This window comes from Phytophthora infestans, genomic scaffold, assembly GCF_000142945.1.
Source record: "Phytophthora infestans T30-4 supercont1.2 genomic scaffold, whole genome shotgun sequence".
Classification (NCBI taxonomy): Eukaryota; Oomycota; class Peronosporomycetes; order Peronosporales; family Peronosporaceae; genus Phytophthora; species Phytophthora infestans.
This window is the reverse complement of record NW_003303757.1, coordinates 1,477,999-1,495,585: the sequence shown is the minus strand read 5'-3', so window position 1 is coordinate 1,495,585 and position 17,587 is coordinate 1,477,999. Positions and strand designations below refer to the sequence as shown.

Genomic DNA, 17,587 nt, shown 5'->3' with positions numbered 1-17,587 from the left:
TCTATTATTGAGTCATTTCATATTTTTGCTTGCAGTCATTTGTAGTAGTAGTACACATAATAATTATATCAGCGTTCGATAATAAATCACAGTTTTATTACTATTTGTGAATACTTTAAGATAAGATTATTGTGGCTTACACCCCTGCACCCCACACTGCCCCCGGGAAAAAGTATCATCTTCCTTTGTATTTGCGCGCGTAGTGTGCGACCTTAAGTTATTATGTGAGCTTTCCAACAATATATGCTGCGTACATCAAACAAAACGGGAACGGCGTTTGTGATTAAGTTAGCGCGGAGGCACGTGACTCAGCAAGAACACGAAACACGAAGAAACACCGACCCACGCTATGTAGATGATGGGATAGAAGAGCAACACGAAGCACGGAAGGCCATGGACGATGGTAGAAGGCTTAGCCGATGCAAACCACGAAGTTTTTTACGTAGCGTGAAATATGGAAAGTGCACGCAGCCATGAAAAGGACATAACGACAGAATATGACGGGAGCATACGGGCCTCAGAAGGAAACTAAATCCATAGACACCCCAGCATGCTGAAAAGCACGGGCTACGAAAGAGCACGCACGCTCGAAGCCACGGTAGAACGTAGCGGTAACAGTGCACTAACAGCAATTCTCCGATAGCACCACGGTAAGGCACGGAGTACTGTCGACGGACCAGGCATAAAGCCGCGGGAGACCATAAACGGGAAATTACCGAGTATTGGAGCACGATACCAGGGTGGAACCGGATCTCACTGGGGAGCGCGATACTACTGTAGATAGCGAAAGCTTGGACGACAGACCAACCGCGACACCAAGAGATAGCACGATAGCATGGACGATGGGACAGCCACTAATACATGGGAGAATAAATAGTCACGGGAAATCCCTGAGCACGATAGCACTGTAGAACTTGAGATCGCTGGGCCACTGAGGACGATACTTCATTAAAACACGTTTACCCGAACGGCCGACAAATCGCGAGGAAACGCTTCTGGAGACCTCGATTGCACACCGCGGAACACGGAACCATCGTAGAACGCAATAACATTGGCAAAAAATATATATAATGCGATCACGATAGTATAGACAGCATAACCACATTGCGATTGCACGATGGCGCGATAACGCGGTAGGTGGAGCCACCACAGGGCTGCGCGGCACACAGGTGACAGAAAACTTCGGAAGATCACCCATTGGCGAGGGTACCGGAAATGGAACGCTATCGACCATGAATGATTATGGACACGAAGCCTGTGGAATCCACGTAAACCCTTGAGAACACGGAATATCTAGCAGCCACGAAAGAGGGTCGTACTACGGGAGCGCATGAGACCAAAGGAGCTAGCACACAACCACTAAGCACTGTGAGAGAATGAGTCCACAAATCCAGGACAATCACTAAGCAGCGTGGGCCACGGGTGAGCGGGGAACTACGAAGCCAGGAAGATCACGGAAGAGCGACGGCCACTGTAGAACATGACATCCAACCTGTCGTACGGGGGAACGGAAGCGTACCAAACCACGATTTTATACGGGTCCATATGAGACTTCGGAATGGTAAGTGGCTAAGAACACGAAGCCAAGACCTACTTGGGTGAACGACGCACAAAGTACGCGACATCAAGAAGCATTTAAATTTGCGGCCACCTCATCTACAACAAACCATGCCACTCCGCCGCGTAGCGGCGGCGAACGGCTAGTCTTACCCCTCTAGTGGAGTCTGACGTGTGTCTGTCCGTACGTCCGTCCGAGGGTAGGGTTCTAAAATGTAACGCAAATGCGGGCGTTCTACTGGCTGCCGAGCGCAGCGAAGGCGGCGTCGATTCGCTAAAAAGCTGCCGAGCGCAGCGAAGGCCGCCCCCCATTGCTTAAATCAACATTTGTGTTTTGTACACACTGTATGTGGACTACACTTCGTACCTAAAAGCACCGCTTAAATTTCATTTTGCTCTCATTTTCAGCTGCGGTCTGCAAGGCCACGCAAAGGGCGCTGCCTGTGTACGCGTTAGTTAGAATAATTAAAAGGCGCCGATAAGCACACACGTAATATATCGTCGTAGGAGCTGTTGAAAAAAAGTGTAGGCGTTGGTGACTTATATTACGGCCTCAATCGAAACTTTAGTACTTATTACATTTAGAATGATGTTTTTGGCTTCGTAGTACTGTTGTACTAATTTAACTTACAATATTATTTTAATATTTCTATTTTTGAGTCATTTCATATTTTTGCTTGCAGTCATTTGTAGTAGTAGTACACATAATAATGATATCAGCGTTCGATAATAAATCACAGTTTTATTACTATTTGTGAATACTTTAAGATAAGATTATTGTGGCTTACACCCCTGCACCCCACACTGCCCCCGGGAAAAAGTATCATCTTCCTTTGTATTTGCGCGCGTAGTGTGCGACCTTAAGTTATTATGTGAGCTTTCCAACAATATATGCTGCGTACATCAAACAAAACGGGAACGGCGTTTGTGATTAAGTTAGCGCGGAGGCACGTGACTAGGCAAGAACACGAAAACGAAGTAACCCCGACCCACACTATGTAGACGATGGGATAGACGAGCAACACGAGACACGGAAGGTCATGGACGATGATAGAAGACTTAGCCGATGCAAACCACAAAGTTGTATGCGTAGCGTGGAAGACGGAAGAGCACACAGCCATGAAAAGGACAGAAGGACAAGAATATGACGGGAGCGTTCGGGCCACGGAAAGGAACTAATTATATAGACACCCCAGCATGCTGAAAAGCACGACTACGGAAGAGCACGCACGCTCGAAGCCACGGTAGAACACGTAACGATAAGCGTGCACGGCCAGATATTCTCCCATAGCACCACCGTTGAACACGGAGCACAGTCGACCGACCAAACATGAAGCCGCGGAAGACCATTACCGGAGGCCGTCGAGTATTGAAACACGATACCAGGGTAGAACCGGAGCTCACTGAGAAGCGCGATACTACTGTAGCTAACGAAAGCTTGGACGACAGACCAACCGCGACTCCAATAGATAGCACGATAGCTTGGACAATGGGACAGCCACTAAACCATGGGAGAACAAGCAGCCACGGGAAATCACCGAGCCACTGAGCACGATAGCACTGTAGAACCTGAGATCGCCGGGCCACTGAGGACGATACTTCATTAAAACACGTTTACTCGGACGGCCGACCAGCCACAAAATCACGGGGAAACGCTTTTGGAGACCACGATTGCACACCGCGGAACACGGAACCATCGTAGAACGCAATAACATTGGCAAAAAATATATATAATGCGATCACGATAGTATAGACAGCATAACCACATTGCGATTGCACGATAACGCGATAGCGCGGTAGATGGAGCCACCACAGGGCTGCGCGGCACACAGGTGACAGAAAACTTCGGAAGATCACCCATTGGCGAGGGTACCGGAAATGGAACGCTATCGACCATGAATGATTATGGACACGAAGCCTGTGGAATCCACGTAAACCCTTGAGAACACGGAATATCTAGCAGCCACGAAAGAGGGTCGTACTACGGGAGCGCATGAGACCAAAGGAGCTAGCACACAACCACTAAGCACTGTGAGAGAATGAGTCCACAAATCCAGGACAATCACTAAGCAGCGTGGGCCACGGGTGAGCGGGGAACTACGAAGCCAGGAAGATCACGGAAGAGCGACGGCCACTGTAGAACATGACATCCAACCTGTAGTACGGGGTAACGGAAACGTTCCAAACCACGATATTATACGGGGCCGAATGAGACTACGGAAAGGCAAGTGGTTAAATACACGATGCCAAGATCTACAGGGTGAACCACGCTCTCAAAACACGCGTCACCAAGAAGCACTAAAGTTGCGGCCACCACATCTACAACAAACCATGCCACTCCGCCGCGTAGCGGCGGCGAACGGCTAGTCTTACCCCTCTAGTGGAGTGTGTTGTCCGTCCGTCTGTCAGTCCGTCCGAGGGTAGGGTTCTAAAATGTAACGCAAATGCGGGCGTTCTACTGGCTGCCGAGCGCAGCGAAGGCGGCGTCGATTCGCTAAAAAGCTGCCGAGCGCAGCGAAGGCGGCCCCCATTGGCTAAATCAACATTGTGTTTTGTACACACTGTATGTGGACTACACATCGTACCTAGAAGCACCGCTTAAATTTCATTTTACTCTCATTTTCAGCTGCGGTCTGCAAGGCCACGCAAAGGGCGCTGCCTGTGTACGCGTTAGTTAGAATAATTAAAAGGCGCCGATAAGCACACACGTAATATATCGTCGTAGGAGCTGTTGAAAAAAAGTGTAGGCTTTGGTGACTTATATTACGGCCTCAATCGAAACTTTAGTACTTATTACATTTAGAATGATGTTTTAGGCTTCGTAGTTCTCTCTAATAATTATTCTTACAATTTTATTTGAGTAGTACTATTATCAAGACATTTCATACTTTTGCTTGCAGCTATTTGTAGTAGTAGAACACATAATAAATATATCAGCGTTTGATAATAAATAGCAATTGTATTACTGTTAATAATAATGTGAAAACTTTAAAATATGACTATTGTGGCTCACACCCCTGCATCCCACACTGCCTCCGGGAGAAAGTATCATCTTACTTTGTATTTGCGCGCGTATTGTGCGACCTCAAGATATTGTGTGAGCTTTCCAACAATATATGCTGCGTACATCAAACAAAACGGGAACGGCGGTTGTGATTAAGTTAGCGCGGAGGCACGTGACTAGGCAAGAACACGAAAACGAAGTAACCCCGACCCACACTATGTAGACGATGGGATAGACGAGCAACACGAGACACGGAAGGTCATGGACGATGATAGAAGACTTAGCCGATGCAAACCACAAAGTTGTATGCGTAGCGTGGAAGACGGAAGAGCACGCTGCCATGAAAAGAACAGATGGATAGAGCATGACAGGAACGTACGGGCCACGGAAGGGAACTAAATACATAGACACCCCAGCATGCTGAAAAGCACGGGCTACGGAAGAGCACGGACGTTCGAAGCCACGGTAGAACACGTATCGGTGAGAGTGCACAGAAACAATACTCCAACAACACCACGGGTAAACATGGCGCACAGTCAACCGACCAAATCTGAGCCCGCAGGAGGCCAGATACGGGAAATCAGAAATCATCAATTTTTGGAGCACGATGCCTATGTAGAACATGAGCTCACCGATCCACGGAGCGCGACACTACGGTAGCTAACGATAACACAGACGACAGCCCAGCCCCGACACCAGAGATAACACGACAGCATGGACAATGGGTTATCCACTAAACCATCGGAGAACACGCTGCCACGCGAAATCACCGAGTCACGGAGCACCATACAAGTGTAGAACCTGAGCTTACCGAGCCACGGAGGACAGCAGTACATGATAACACGATTGCACGGACTGCGGACCGCCCACCAAATGCACAGGGGGTGGGCTTGGTATGGCCACGATTACACACCGTGGAGTACGATGGCATCGTAGAGCACGATAACACGGACAACGCAGATGCACTACACGTGCACAATACCATAGAAAGCATAACCACACCGCGATTGCACGATAGTGTGATACCGCGGTCGATGACACTTCATCAGGAGATCACGATGCACGGGCGACGGAACCACACGACTGCATGGAGGCACCAAAGCACGGAATAGCACCCTTTGGTTAGAGTACCGGCGATGGGAGGCCAACGGCCACGAATGCCTATGTATCACGAAAAGCGGTACAGCCTGCGTAAACGTTTGAGAACAGAGAATAGCTAGGAAGCACGAAAGAGGCTGTACTAAAGTGCATAAGCTCAAAAGAGAGCGCATATCCACAAACAGCGTGGAGCACGGGTGAACAGAGAGCCACGAAACCAAAGTAGAACACGGAAGAGCACAGCCCATTGAAGAACACGACATTCAACCTGTAGTTCGGAGTAGCGGAAACGTTTCAAGCCACGATATTATACGGGGCCGACTGAGACTACGGAAAAGCAAGTGGCTAAATACACGATGCCAAGATTGACTGGGGTGAACGACGCTAACAAAGTACGTGACATTAAGAAGCACTTAAATTTGCGGCCACCGCATCTCCAACAAACCATGCCACTCCGCCGCGTAGCGGCGGCGAACGGCTAGTCTTACCTCTCCAGTGGAGTGTGTTGTCCGTCCGTCTGTCAGTCCGTCCGAGGGTAGGGTTCTAAAATGTAACGCAAATACGCGCGTTCTACTGGCTGCCGAGCGCAGCGAAGGCGGCGTCGATTGGCTAGAATCGAATTATGTGGTGCACACACTGTATGTGGTCAACACATCGTACTTAAAATGTACCGCTCAAATTATATTTTGCTTTTTTTTTCAGCTGCGGTATGCAAGGCCACGCGAAGGGCGCTGCCTGTGTACGCGTTAGTTAGCTGAATTAAAAGGCGCCGACGTGCACACACGTACAATATCGTCGTAGGAGCCGCTGCAAATTTTTGTAGGCTTTGGTGACTTATATGTCGGCCTCAATCGAAACTTTAGTACTTATTGGATATAGAATGATGTTTTAGGCTTCGTAGTACTTTTCTAATGAGTTTAATTTCAATACTGTTTTGCGTAGTACTATTTTAAATACAATTCATTTTTTACTTGCTGTTATTTGTAGTAGTAGTACACATAATTGCTATATCAACGTTTGATAATAAATAACAAATATATTACTATAAATAATAATGTGAAAACTTTAAATACGACTATTGTGGCTTGCCTCCGGGAAAAAGTGTCACCTTCCTTTGTATTTGCGCACGTAGTGTGCGACCTGAAGATATTGTGCGAGTTTTCCAACAATACATGTAGCGTACATCAAACGAAATGATAACAGCGTTTGTGATTAAGTTAGCGCGGAGGCTAAGCAAGAACACAAAACGCGAAGGAACACCGACCCACACTATGTAGACGATGGGATAAAAGAGCAACACGAAGCACGGAAGGCCATGGACAACGATAGAAGTCTTAGCCGATGCAAACCTCGAAGTTGTATGCGTAGCGTGAAAGACGGAAGTGCACGCAGCTATGGAAAGGACAGAGGGACAAGAATATGACGGGAGCGTACAGACCACGGAAGGGAAATAGATATACAGACACCCCAGCATGCTAAAAAGGGTGGCTACGGAAGAGTACGCACGTAGCGGTAAGAGTGCATGGACAGCAACTCTCCCATAGCACCACGGAAGAGCACGGAGTACGGTCGCCGGACCAGGCATGAAGCGGCGGGAATCCGAAAACAAGAAGTCATCGAGCATTAGAGCACGTTATCAGGGTAGAACCGGATCTCACCAAGCCAGGGAGCACGATACTACGGTACCTAACAATCACACGGACGACAGACCAGCCGCGACACCACAAGCTAGCACGATAGCATGGGCTGTGCCACTAAGCGATGGGAGAACGCAGCCGCAGAGCTATAGACGTAAAATCACCGTGCCGCGGAGAACGATACCAGTGTTGAACCTGAGCTCCCCAAGCCGCGGAGGACGATACTACATTCGAACCTGACTGCACAGACGGCAGACCAGCCACGAGACTACGAAGAACACACTAGCATGGACGGTGGCCCAACCACTTAACCATGGAAAGCCAAACAGCCATGGGAGCTATAGACCGGAGATCATCGAGCCACGGAACACCATACCAGTGTAGAACCCGACCTTACCGAGCCACGAAGGACAGTAGTACATGAGAACACGATTGCACGGACGGCGGACCAGCCACCAAATGCACAGGGGGTGGGCTTGGTATGACCACGATTACACACCGTGGAGCAAGATGGCATCGCAGAGCACGATAACACGGGCAACGCAGATGCACTACGCGTGCACAATACCATAGACAGCATAACCACACCTCGATTGCACGATAGCGTGATACCGCGGTCGATGACACTTCATCAGGAGATCACGACACACGGGCGACGGAACATCACGACTGCGTGGAGGCACCAATCCATGGAATAGTACCCTTAGTCTAGAGTACTGGCGATGGGAGGCCAACGGCCGAAATGTACCACGAAGCTGGTGCAACCCACGTAAACGTTTAAGAACAGGGAATAGTTAGTAGTCACGAAAGAGGCCGTACTAAAGAGCATGAGCTTAAAAAGGAGGTATAACCACTAAGCGGCATGGACCACGCGTCAGCAGTAGCCACGATGTCAGGCAGAACACGGTAGAGCGCGAGCCATTGAACAACATGACATTCAACCTGTCGTACGGGGGAACGGAAGCGTACCAAACCACGATTTTATACGGGTCCATATGAGACTTCGGGAATGGTAAGTGGCTAAGAACACGAAGCCAAGACCTACTGGGGTGAACGACGCACAAAGTACGCGACATCAAGAAGCATTTAAATTTGCGGCCACCGCATCTCCAACAAACCATGCCACTCCGCCGCGTAGCGGCGGCGAACGGCTAGTCTTACCCCTCTAGTGGAGTGTGCTGTCCGTCCGTCTGTCAGTCCGTCCGAGGGTAGGGTTCTAAAATGTAACGCAAATGCGGGCGTTCTACTGGCTGCCGAGCGCAGCGAAGGCGGCGTCGATTCGCTAAAAAGCTGCCGAGCGCAGCGAAGGCGGCCCCCATTGGCTAAAACAGATATTATGTGCTGTACTTACTGTATGTGGACTACACATCGTACTTAACTGCACCGTTTAAATTTCATTTTGCTCTCATTTTTAGCTGCGGTTCGCCACCTCACGCGAAGGGCGCTGCCTGTGTACGCGTTAATTAGCACAATTAAAAGGCGCCGATGAGCACACTCGTACTATATCGTCGTAGGAGCTGGAGAAAACAATTATAGGCCCTGGTGACTTATATTCCGGCCTCAATCGAAACTTTAGTACTTATTGAGTTTAGAATGATGTTTTAGGCTTCGTAGTACTGCTGTACTAATTTAACTTACAATATTATTTTTCTTAGTACTATTATCAAGGCATTTCATATTTTTGCTTGCAGTCATTTGTAGTAGTAGTACACATAATAATTATATCAGCGTTTAATAATAAATAACAATTGTATTACTATTATTAATAATGTGAAAACTTTAAAATATGACTATTGTGGCTTACACCCCTGCACCTCCGTAATAAACTATTGTCTTCCTTTGTATTTGCGCGCGTAGTGTGCGACCTTCAGATATTATGTGAACTTTCCAACAATATACGTTGTGTACATCAAACAATATACGTTGTGTACATCAAACAAAATGGGAACAGCGTTTGTGATTAAGCTGGCGCGGATGCACATGTCTAAGCAAGGACACGAAACACGAAGGAATACCGACCTACACTATGTACACGATGGGATAGAAGAGCAACACGAAGCACGGAAGGCCATGTACGATGATAGAAGACTTAGCCGATGCAAACCACGAAGTTTTATGAAAGATGAAAGAGCACGCAGCCATGAAAAGAACATATGGAGAGAACATGACAGGAACGTACGGGCCACGGAAGGGAACTAAATACATAGACACCCCAGCATGCTGAAAAGCACGGGCTACAGAAGAGCACGGACGTTCGAAGCCACGGTAGAACACGTACCGGTGAGAGTGCACAGAAACAATTCTCTAACAGCACCACGAATAAACATGGAGCACAGTCAACCGACCAAACCTGAGCCCGCAGGAGATCAGATACGGGAAATCAGAAATCATCAATCTTTAGAGCACGATGCCTAGGTAGAACATGAGCTCACCGATCCACGGAGCGCGACACTACGGTAGCTAACGATAAGACAGACGAAAGCCCAGCCCCGACACCAGAGATAACACGACAGCATGGACGGTGGGTTATCCACTAAACCATCGGAGAACACGCTGCCACGCGAAATCACCGAGTCACGGAGCACCATACCAGTGTAGAACCTGAGCTTACCGAGCCACGGAGGACAGCAGTACATGATAACACGATTGCACGGACTGCGGACCGCCCACCAAATGCACAGGGGTGGGCTTGGTATGACCACGATTACACACCGTGGAGCACGATGGCATCGTAGAGCACGATAACACGGACAACGCAGATGCACTACACGTGCACAATACCATAGAAAGCATAACCACACCGCGATTGCACGATAGCGTGATACCGCGGTCGATGACACTTCATCAGGAGATCACGATGCACGGGCGACGGAACCACACGACTGCATGGAGGCACCAAAGCACGGAATAGCACCCTTTGGTTAGAGTACCGGCGATGGGAGGCCAACGGCCACGAATGCCTATGTATCACGAAATCGGTACAGCCCGCGTAAACGTTTGAGAACAGATAATAGCTAGGAGCCACGAAAGAGGCTGTACTAAAGTGCATAAGCTCAAAAGAGAGCGCATATCCACAAACAGCGTGGACCACGGGTGAACAGAGAGCCACGAAACCAAGTAGAACACGGAAGAGCACAACCCATTGAAGAACACGACATTCAACCTGTAGTACGGGGTAACGGAAACGTACCAAACGACGATATTGTACAAAGCCACATGAGATTACGGATAGTTAAGTGGTTGACTACACGAAACCACGACGTACTAGGTTGAACGACGCCCACAAAACACGCGACACCAAGAAGCACAAAATTTGCGGCCACCTCATCTCCAACAAACCATGCCACTCCGCCGCGTAGCGGCGGCGAGCGGCTAGTCTTACCCCCCTAGTGGAGTGTGTTGTCCGTCCGTCTGTCAGTCCGTCCGAGGGTAGGGTTCTAAAATGTAACGCAAATGCGGGCATTCTACTGGCTGCCGAGCGCAGCGAAGGCGGCCTCAATTGGCTAAAATTGCTATATGTGGTGTACATATTATATGTGGTCTACACATCGTACTTAAAATGCACAGTTCAAATTTCATTTTGCCCCCATTTTCAAAACGGAAGCCGCGGAACGCCACGTTACTCAAGGTACGCTGCGTGTATGCATGTTAGTTTGCATTAGTAGCTAGCAATATACACATACACAGATAGTCCGAGGTTCCTGGGGCTGCTTAGGGGGTAGCTTATAACTTGCGGGATTTTATCCTGCAAGTAGGTAGCCGTGCTATGGGGATTTAGTTCCAGAGCCCTCTTGGTTCTTGGGGCTTTATCCCACCGCTCACTCTGCGCGAGAGCACATTTGGCACCTGGTCCATTGACCGCAAACCCGACAGCGAACCAGTTGAGCCGGTCGTTAATGGTTATTGATGGGCACGCACATTGCGTGCGTGCAGTTGGTCAGGAGGGGTACCGTAACTGGCCTCTTTTAACCGACAGATGGGATGGGGGCTGTCATAGCCTATCAATAACCAGCCTTTGCAATTAACGACCGCCTTTTGGCAAAAGGATATCGCATCTCAAGCTACAGTACTATCCGGGGGCCCAACCCTGAAGATTCGACTGCACAATTTGCAAACTAAAACCGCTCCGGGCCTCACGGCCCGTGACTGTGGGATAAGTGATCGGAGATAACCTTGATGGGGGCAAGCAATCCCGGGTAGTACGCGTATTCCAACACACTACTCTATGAAAACCTACTGCTACGTGCGGTGTACTTAGACATTGTCTAACGCGTCACGTTTACGTGTTCGCAGAACTATGGTTCGGAGTAAGCGAAAGAGGACGCGCGAGGAACTCGAGGAGGCCCTGCACGAGAACGAGCGCATTAACGCGACACCCATGCGAGAGGAAAAGGATGCACGAAAACGACGTCAGACCAAGCGCAGAAAGAAACGATACGACTTGAACAAAGAGCTGAAGGCCCTCAGTGTGCATCAAGAAGCTACGGCGGTTACGGAATTTACGGAAGGTCAAGCCAACGGTATTGAAGAGCGGGAGGAAAAGACAGAAGAGTCCGATCCTGTGCTACTTCAGCGCCGGTTTGCGGCTGAAATGGAGGCGGCGTACCAAGCTGAAACTGAGGATACGGCTTTATTTACAGTACCTGTCGTATCTGGATCAGCGGATCGAGAAGATGTCCCGGTCTCGGCTGCGCAGCGAGCTCGCGACAAAAGAGCTAATAGGACACTGTCGCAGGCAGATCGCGAACGCACACGCGACGCACAGCGAGCTCGAACCAGGCGCATTAATATGACACTATCTCAGCGTGATCGTGCGAGGAAGAAAGACGCTGAGCGCAAACGTGCCCGAAGAGCTCAGTTACGCGGAGAAGAGCTTCACGAGCAGCGGGAGCAGAATCGACAGCAGCAAACAGCACACAGAGCGGAGCTAAGGGAGCCAGACCGGGAAGCCGTACGCGGTCGAGACCGCCTGCAACATGCGAGTCGACGGGCACAGATGTCGGGACAGCAACAGGAGCATGCACGCGAGCTTAACCGTCAACAACATGCGCATTGGCGAGCAAACCTGTCGGACCAGAGCATGGTGGCTGAACGCGAGCTAAACCGACAACGGCATGCTGATCGACGAGCTGAGCAGACACAAGACGAGCGTCAGTACGAGCTCGAGCGGGTGCGCACTAGACGACAATGTGCCCGTCATGGACATGCTCTTATTTCCCTCGAAGACTTCGACGCATCAAAGATTACGGGCTACGACGTCGTCAATGGTCGACACAAGCTCCCGGCTACAACGATTTGTCCGATCTGCAATGCTTGGAAGTGGCCTGGGGAGTCTGCGATATCATGCTGTCTCGCAGGCAGGGTAAATCTGCCTCCACTGCACCCCGCGCCACGGAAGCTGCTTCAGCTGTACGGAGATCCCGAGTTCCGCCGTCAAATTCGTGCTTACAACCAAGCCTTCGCGTTTACATCGATTGGTGCTTCGTGCTCAAACCGATCGTTTCAAAATGTGCATCAAGACGAGAGCGTTGCGGGTACACACGGGGTGTACACATATCGCATTCAAGGGGCTATGGGGCACTACCTAGGATCTCTCCTCCCCCACATAGACCGTCGGACAGGCGCGCGAGTAGCACCCAAGTTTGCGCAGATCTACATTGTGGATCCAGACATGCAACGCCGCGCGGAGCGACGTCTTGGTATATTCGCGGATCTGGATCGTGTTGCACTACTAGACATCGAGAAAATGATGGCAGAGCACAACCCATTAGCGCAACGGTTCCTCCACTTTGGGCAGCAAGTGCGTCAACACAACACGGAGACTCCAGTAGACTTGGTGTTCCGTCTACATGACAACTCCTCGCGACCGAGGACGCATAACCGCCCCACTGTGTCTGAAGTGGCTGCGACCCTCATTGAGGATGGCAACCTGGCTCAGCCTCGGGATCTACTGCTCTTTACACGCGATCAAAGGCTGTTACGTTTGTACGAGACTCACGCCGATTACGATCCACTCCAATACCCGCTTCTCCTTCCGTATGGAGAGAAGGGCTGGACCTACACAGACGAGTTCGCCAATGGTGCTGAGTATCGAAACAAGAAGGCGATGTCGCTTCGTGAACACGTCGCGTTCCGCCTTCATCAGAAAGTGGATGATCAGTCCGCTCTCCACCAAGGTGGGCGTCTATTTCAGCAGTGGTGTGTAGATCAGCGTGCAAAATGTGAGCAAGAACAGCTTCGCTGGGTGGCCGACAATCAGAAAACACTTCGCGCCGATCAATACAGGGGTGTTCAAGACGCTTTGCTCAATGAGGATACTTTGGCTCTGGCGGAAGGAGAAGTGCTGCTGTCGGAATATGACCGGGCCCAGAACAGATTGGTGCACCCGGACCGGGACGGAGGCAGTAGAGCACGACCAACCCACTTTCTTAATCAGGTTGGCAAGCGTATCATACTACCGGCTTCGCACCTGGGTAGCCCGCGGTCCATGTACAAGTCGTATCAAGATTCGATGGCAATTGTTCGGGAGTATGGACGGCCCGACGTCTTCCTGACTGAAACGTGCAACCCTAAGTGGGACGAGATTCTTGAAGCGATACCTTCCGATATCCAGACAGCTCAAGATCGACCAGACATCGTGGCTCGCGTGTGGCAGCAGAAACTGCAAGCAACGCTTGACGATTTAAACCAAGGCGTTCTGGGACGAGTGCGCGCGCGGATTTACGTTGTCGAGTTTCAAAAACGAGGCCTCCCCCACGCTCACGTACTGGTTATTTTGGCTGACGAAGACAAACCTCGAACGCGCGAGATCGTAGACAAGATGGTATGCGCTGAGATCCCAGATAAGGATACAAACCCTCAGCTGTATGAGACGGTCATGTCATGCATGCTCCATGGTCCATGCGGGCCTGCAAACCCTTCCTGCGCGTGTATGAAGGACGGCAAGTGCACCAAAGGATATCCGAAGCCCTTAGCAGAAGTTACACAAGCCAATGCCAATGGATATCCAGTGTACAGACGACGTCGACAGCAAGAAGGTGTTCTAAAGTTCAAAGGCAGAGAATACGACAATGCTACGATCAACCAGTGGGTTGTACCGTACAACCCGTACTTATCCCAGAAGTACAACTGCCACATCAATGTCGAAGTGTGCACGGATATTACTGCGGTTAAATACCTGTACAAGTATGTGTACAAAGGACCCGACATGGCTATACTCACTGTGGAAGAAGTCCGAGGAGGGCAGCAGAGTGCGCGTCGAGAACCAAATGAGATTCTACGTTTCTTGAGCGCCCGGTACATTTCTCCGGTGGAAGCTTGCATGCGCCTGCTCGATTTCACAATTCAGGGGAAAACCCATGCGGTGACACAGCTGACGGTTCATCTCGAGTCAGGCCAGACAATTTGCTTTCGCGAGACGGAAAACCCGGAGGCGGTTTTGGAACGTGGTAGTCACACGATGCTGACCAGATTCTTTGAGTTGTGTGCGAGTGAAGAGCCTCAGAATCATATTGCCAGGACGATGTTGTATCAGGATATCCCCAAAGAGTTCTGCTGGAAAGCGCCGGAGAAAGGGCAACCGAAAAGGTGGGTTCGCCGGAAACAGTATCAAGCTGCTGTTGGTCGCATGATTCACGTGTCTCCTCGAGATATGGAGCGGTTCTACCTTCGGCTACTGCTCTGTCAGCGTAGAGGTCCAACGTCGTTTGAAGACTTGAGAACGGTTAACGGAATTGTCTGCCCAACATTCCAAATTGCGGCGCGGGAGGCTGGCTACTTGGAGAATGACAACGAGTGGGTTTCGTGTTTGACGGAAGCGGCTGAGTTCCAAATGCCGTATCAACTACGCCAGCTCTTCGTCACCATTCTGGTGTATTCAGCTCCAGCAAATGTTGGTGTTCTATGGGATCGGTTTTTCGCGGATCTTTCCCAAGACTTCGCACGCAAACATCAGGCTTTGATGGACCCCTTCAAGTCGGCGTTGGTCGAATTTGAAACGCTGATGAGCATTCAAGAACTACTTCAAGCGAGTGGGTATGCGGTAGCTGACTTCGACGAGCTTCCTCAGTTGGGGTCGTTCCCAACATTGATTCGTGAAGCGCTTCGCCAAAATGGATTACTTCGACGTGAGCTCACTGGATACGATGCGTCAGCTTTGGAGGCGATTGTAAACACAGAAGATCAGCTAAACGAAAGTCAGCGGGTGGTTTACGACCAGATTATTGAAGCGGTTGAATGCCCGGAGGAAGGCAAGAAACTATTTTTTGTTGATGGCCCGGGTGGTACTGGAAAATCTACACTGCTTCGAAACATACTGGCCAAAGTCAGACTCTCGGAGAAAATCGCCATCGCTGTGGCGTCTAGCGGTATTGCCTCGCTCTTGCTCATGGGTGGTAGGACAGCTCATTCTACATTCAAGATCCCTTTGAAATTGAACGAGAGCTCGACGTGCGGTATCAGGAAGAACTCCCACATTCAGGAGTTGATTAAGCATGCAAGTTTAATTATTTGGGACGAAGCACCTATGGCCCATCGCCACGCATTCGAGGCAGTAGACCGAACACTGCGGGACATACTTGACAACGACACCGAGCCTTTTGGGGGGAAAGTGTTTGTACTTTCGGGAGATTTCCGCCAGATTCTCCCGGTCGTTAAGAATGGCACACCCGTCGAGACAATTGACGCTTGCCTCAAGTCGTCTAGGCTGTGGCCCCAATTCCAGACGTTCCGTCTTACGGAAAACATGCGAGTGCGCACAGCTGATACTGCAGACACTGCTGAGGAAATGGCTGCGTTCTCCGAGTTCCTGCTGCAAGTCGGGGAGGGAAGGCATGATGTAAACCCTTCCCTAGGAAACGATTACATGAAGATCCCGCGCGATATGCTGATTGAGAATCCACCTGTGCCTGACGATGAGGACCAGGAAATTCGTCCGGGCGTTATTCCAAGAGGCATGGATCGGATCATCGACGAGATGTATGGCGAGATTAATAACCCCGAAGTTGCTACCGATGAGTATTTCGCTAACCGAACGATCCTCACGACCACGAACGCAATCGTGCACCGCATCAATGAAGCGGTGACCGATCGATTAACTGGACAGGCGCGGGAATACATGTCTTCCGACTCTGTACAAGACGACGGTGATGGCAATTTCTTCGAGCAGGAGGTACTCCACTCGATGAATATCAGTGGAATGCCTCCCCACAAATTGACCCTCAAGGTAGGAATGCCTATCATGATGATGCGGAACCTGAATCCAGATCTAGGGCTGTGCAACGGAACACGGCTTCGAATTGTAGCCCTCAAGCCACATGTCATCCACGCCACAATTATGACCGGTGAGCGACAAGGGCAACATGTGTTGATTCCCCGCATTGTTTTCATCAGTGACGGAGACATTCGGAGCTTTCCGTTTCATTTGAGACGCAAGCAGTTTCCTGTCCAACCGGCCTTTGCGATGACGATTAACAAGGCGCAAGGACAAACGGTGCAGTACTTGGGGCTGTATCTTGCTACGCCTTGCTTCTCCCACGGGCAGCTGTACGTTGCGATGTCGCGAGTTACTTCAAGATCAAGATTCAAGGCGCTGGTCGAGTACCCAAAGCTGGAGGAGGAGGATGGGGTCTACGCCCAGAACATTGTCTACAGGCAGATCTTTGGTTCGGAGTAGGAATGTTCAATTTCATATGCATTTAGTACATAACGTTTACATAAAACATGTTTACGCCGGAGCGCAGCGAAGGCGTGAGCCCATTTTCCCTGGGACTACAGCCTGCCACATCCGCCGCGTAGCGGCGGCGAACGGCTAGTCTTACCCCTCTAGTGGAGTGAGTTGTCTGTCCGTCCGTACGTCCGTCCGCGGCTAGGGTTAATTCATGTAACGCAAATGCGGGCGTTCTACTGGCTGCCGAGCGCAGCGAAGGCGGCCTCGATTCGCTAAAAATCTGTCGAGCGCAGCGAAGGCGGCCCCCATTGGCTATAATCAACATTGTGTTTCTTACACATTATATGTGGTCTACACATCGTACTTAAAAGCACTGCTTAAATTTCATTTTGCTCTCATTTTCAGCGTCGGTATGCAAGGCCACGCAAAGGGCGCTGCCTGTGTACGCGTTAGTTAGCATAATCAAAAGGCGCCGATGAGCACATACGTACTATATCGTCGTAGGAGCTGTTGAAAAAATTTATAGGCCCTGGTGACTTATATTTTGGCCTCAATCGAAACTTTAGTACTTATTGAGTTTAGAATGATGTTTTAGGCTTCGTAGTACTGCTGTACTAATTAACT

General features: G+C 50.0%; 1 protein-coding gene across 1 annotated transcript; it reads left to right on the top strand.

The window, feature by feature from the left end:
- Positions 1-11,593: 11,593 nt before the first annotated feature.
- PITG_22682 (helitron helicase-like protein) lies at positions 11,594-16,969 on the top strand (the record flags this gene model as incomplete). Its single annotated transcript, XM_002908052.1, has 1 exon — positions 11,594-16,969. One exon carries the CDS (start codon positions 11,594-11,596, stop codon positions 16,967-16,969), a length of 5,376 nt encoding a protein of 1,791 aa, XP_002908098.1.
- Between the last annotated feature and the right edge of the window lie 618 nt (positions 16,970-17,587).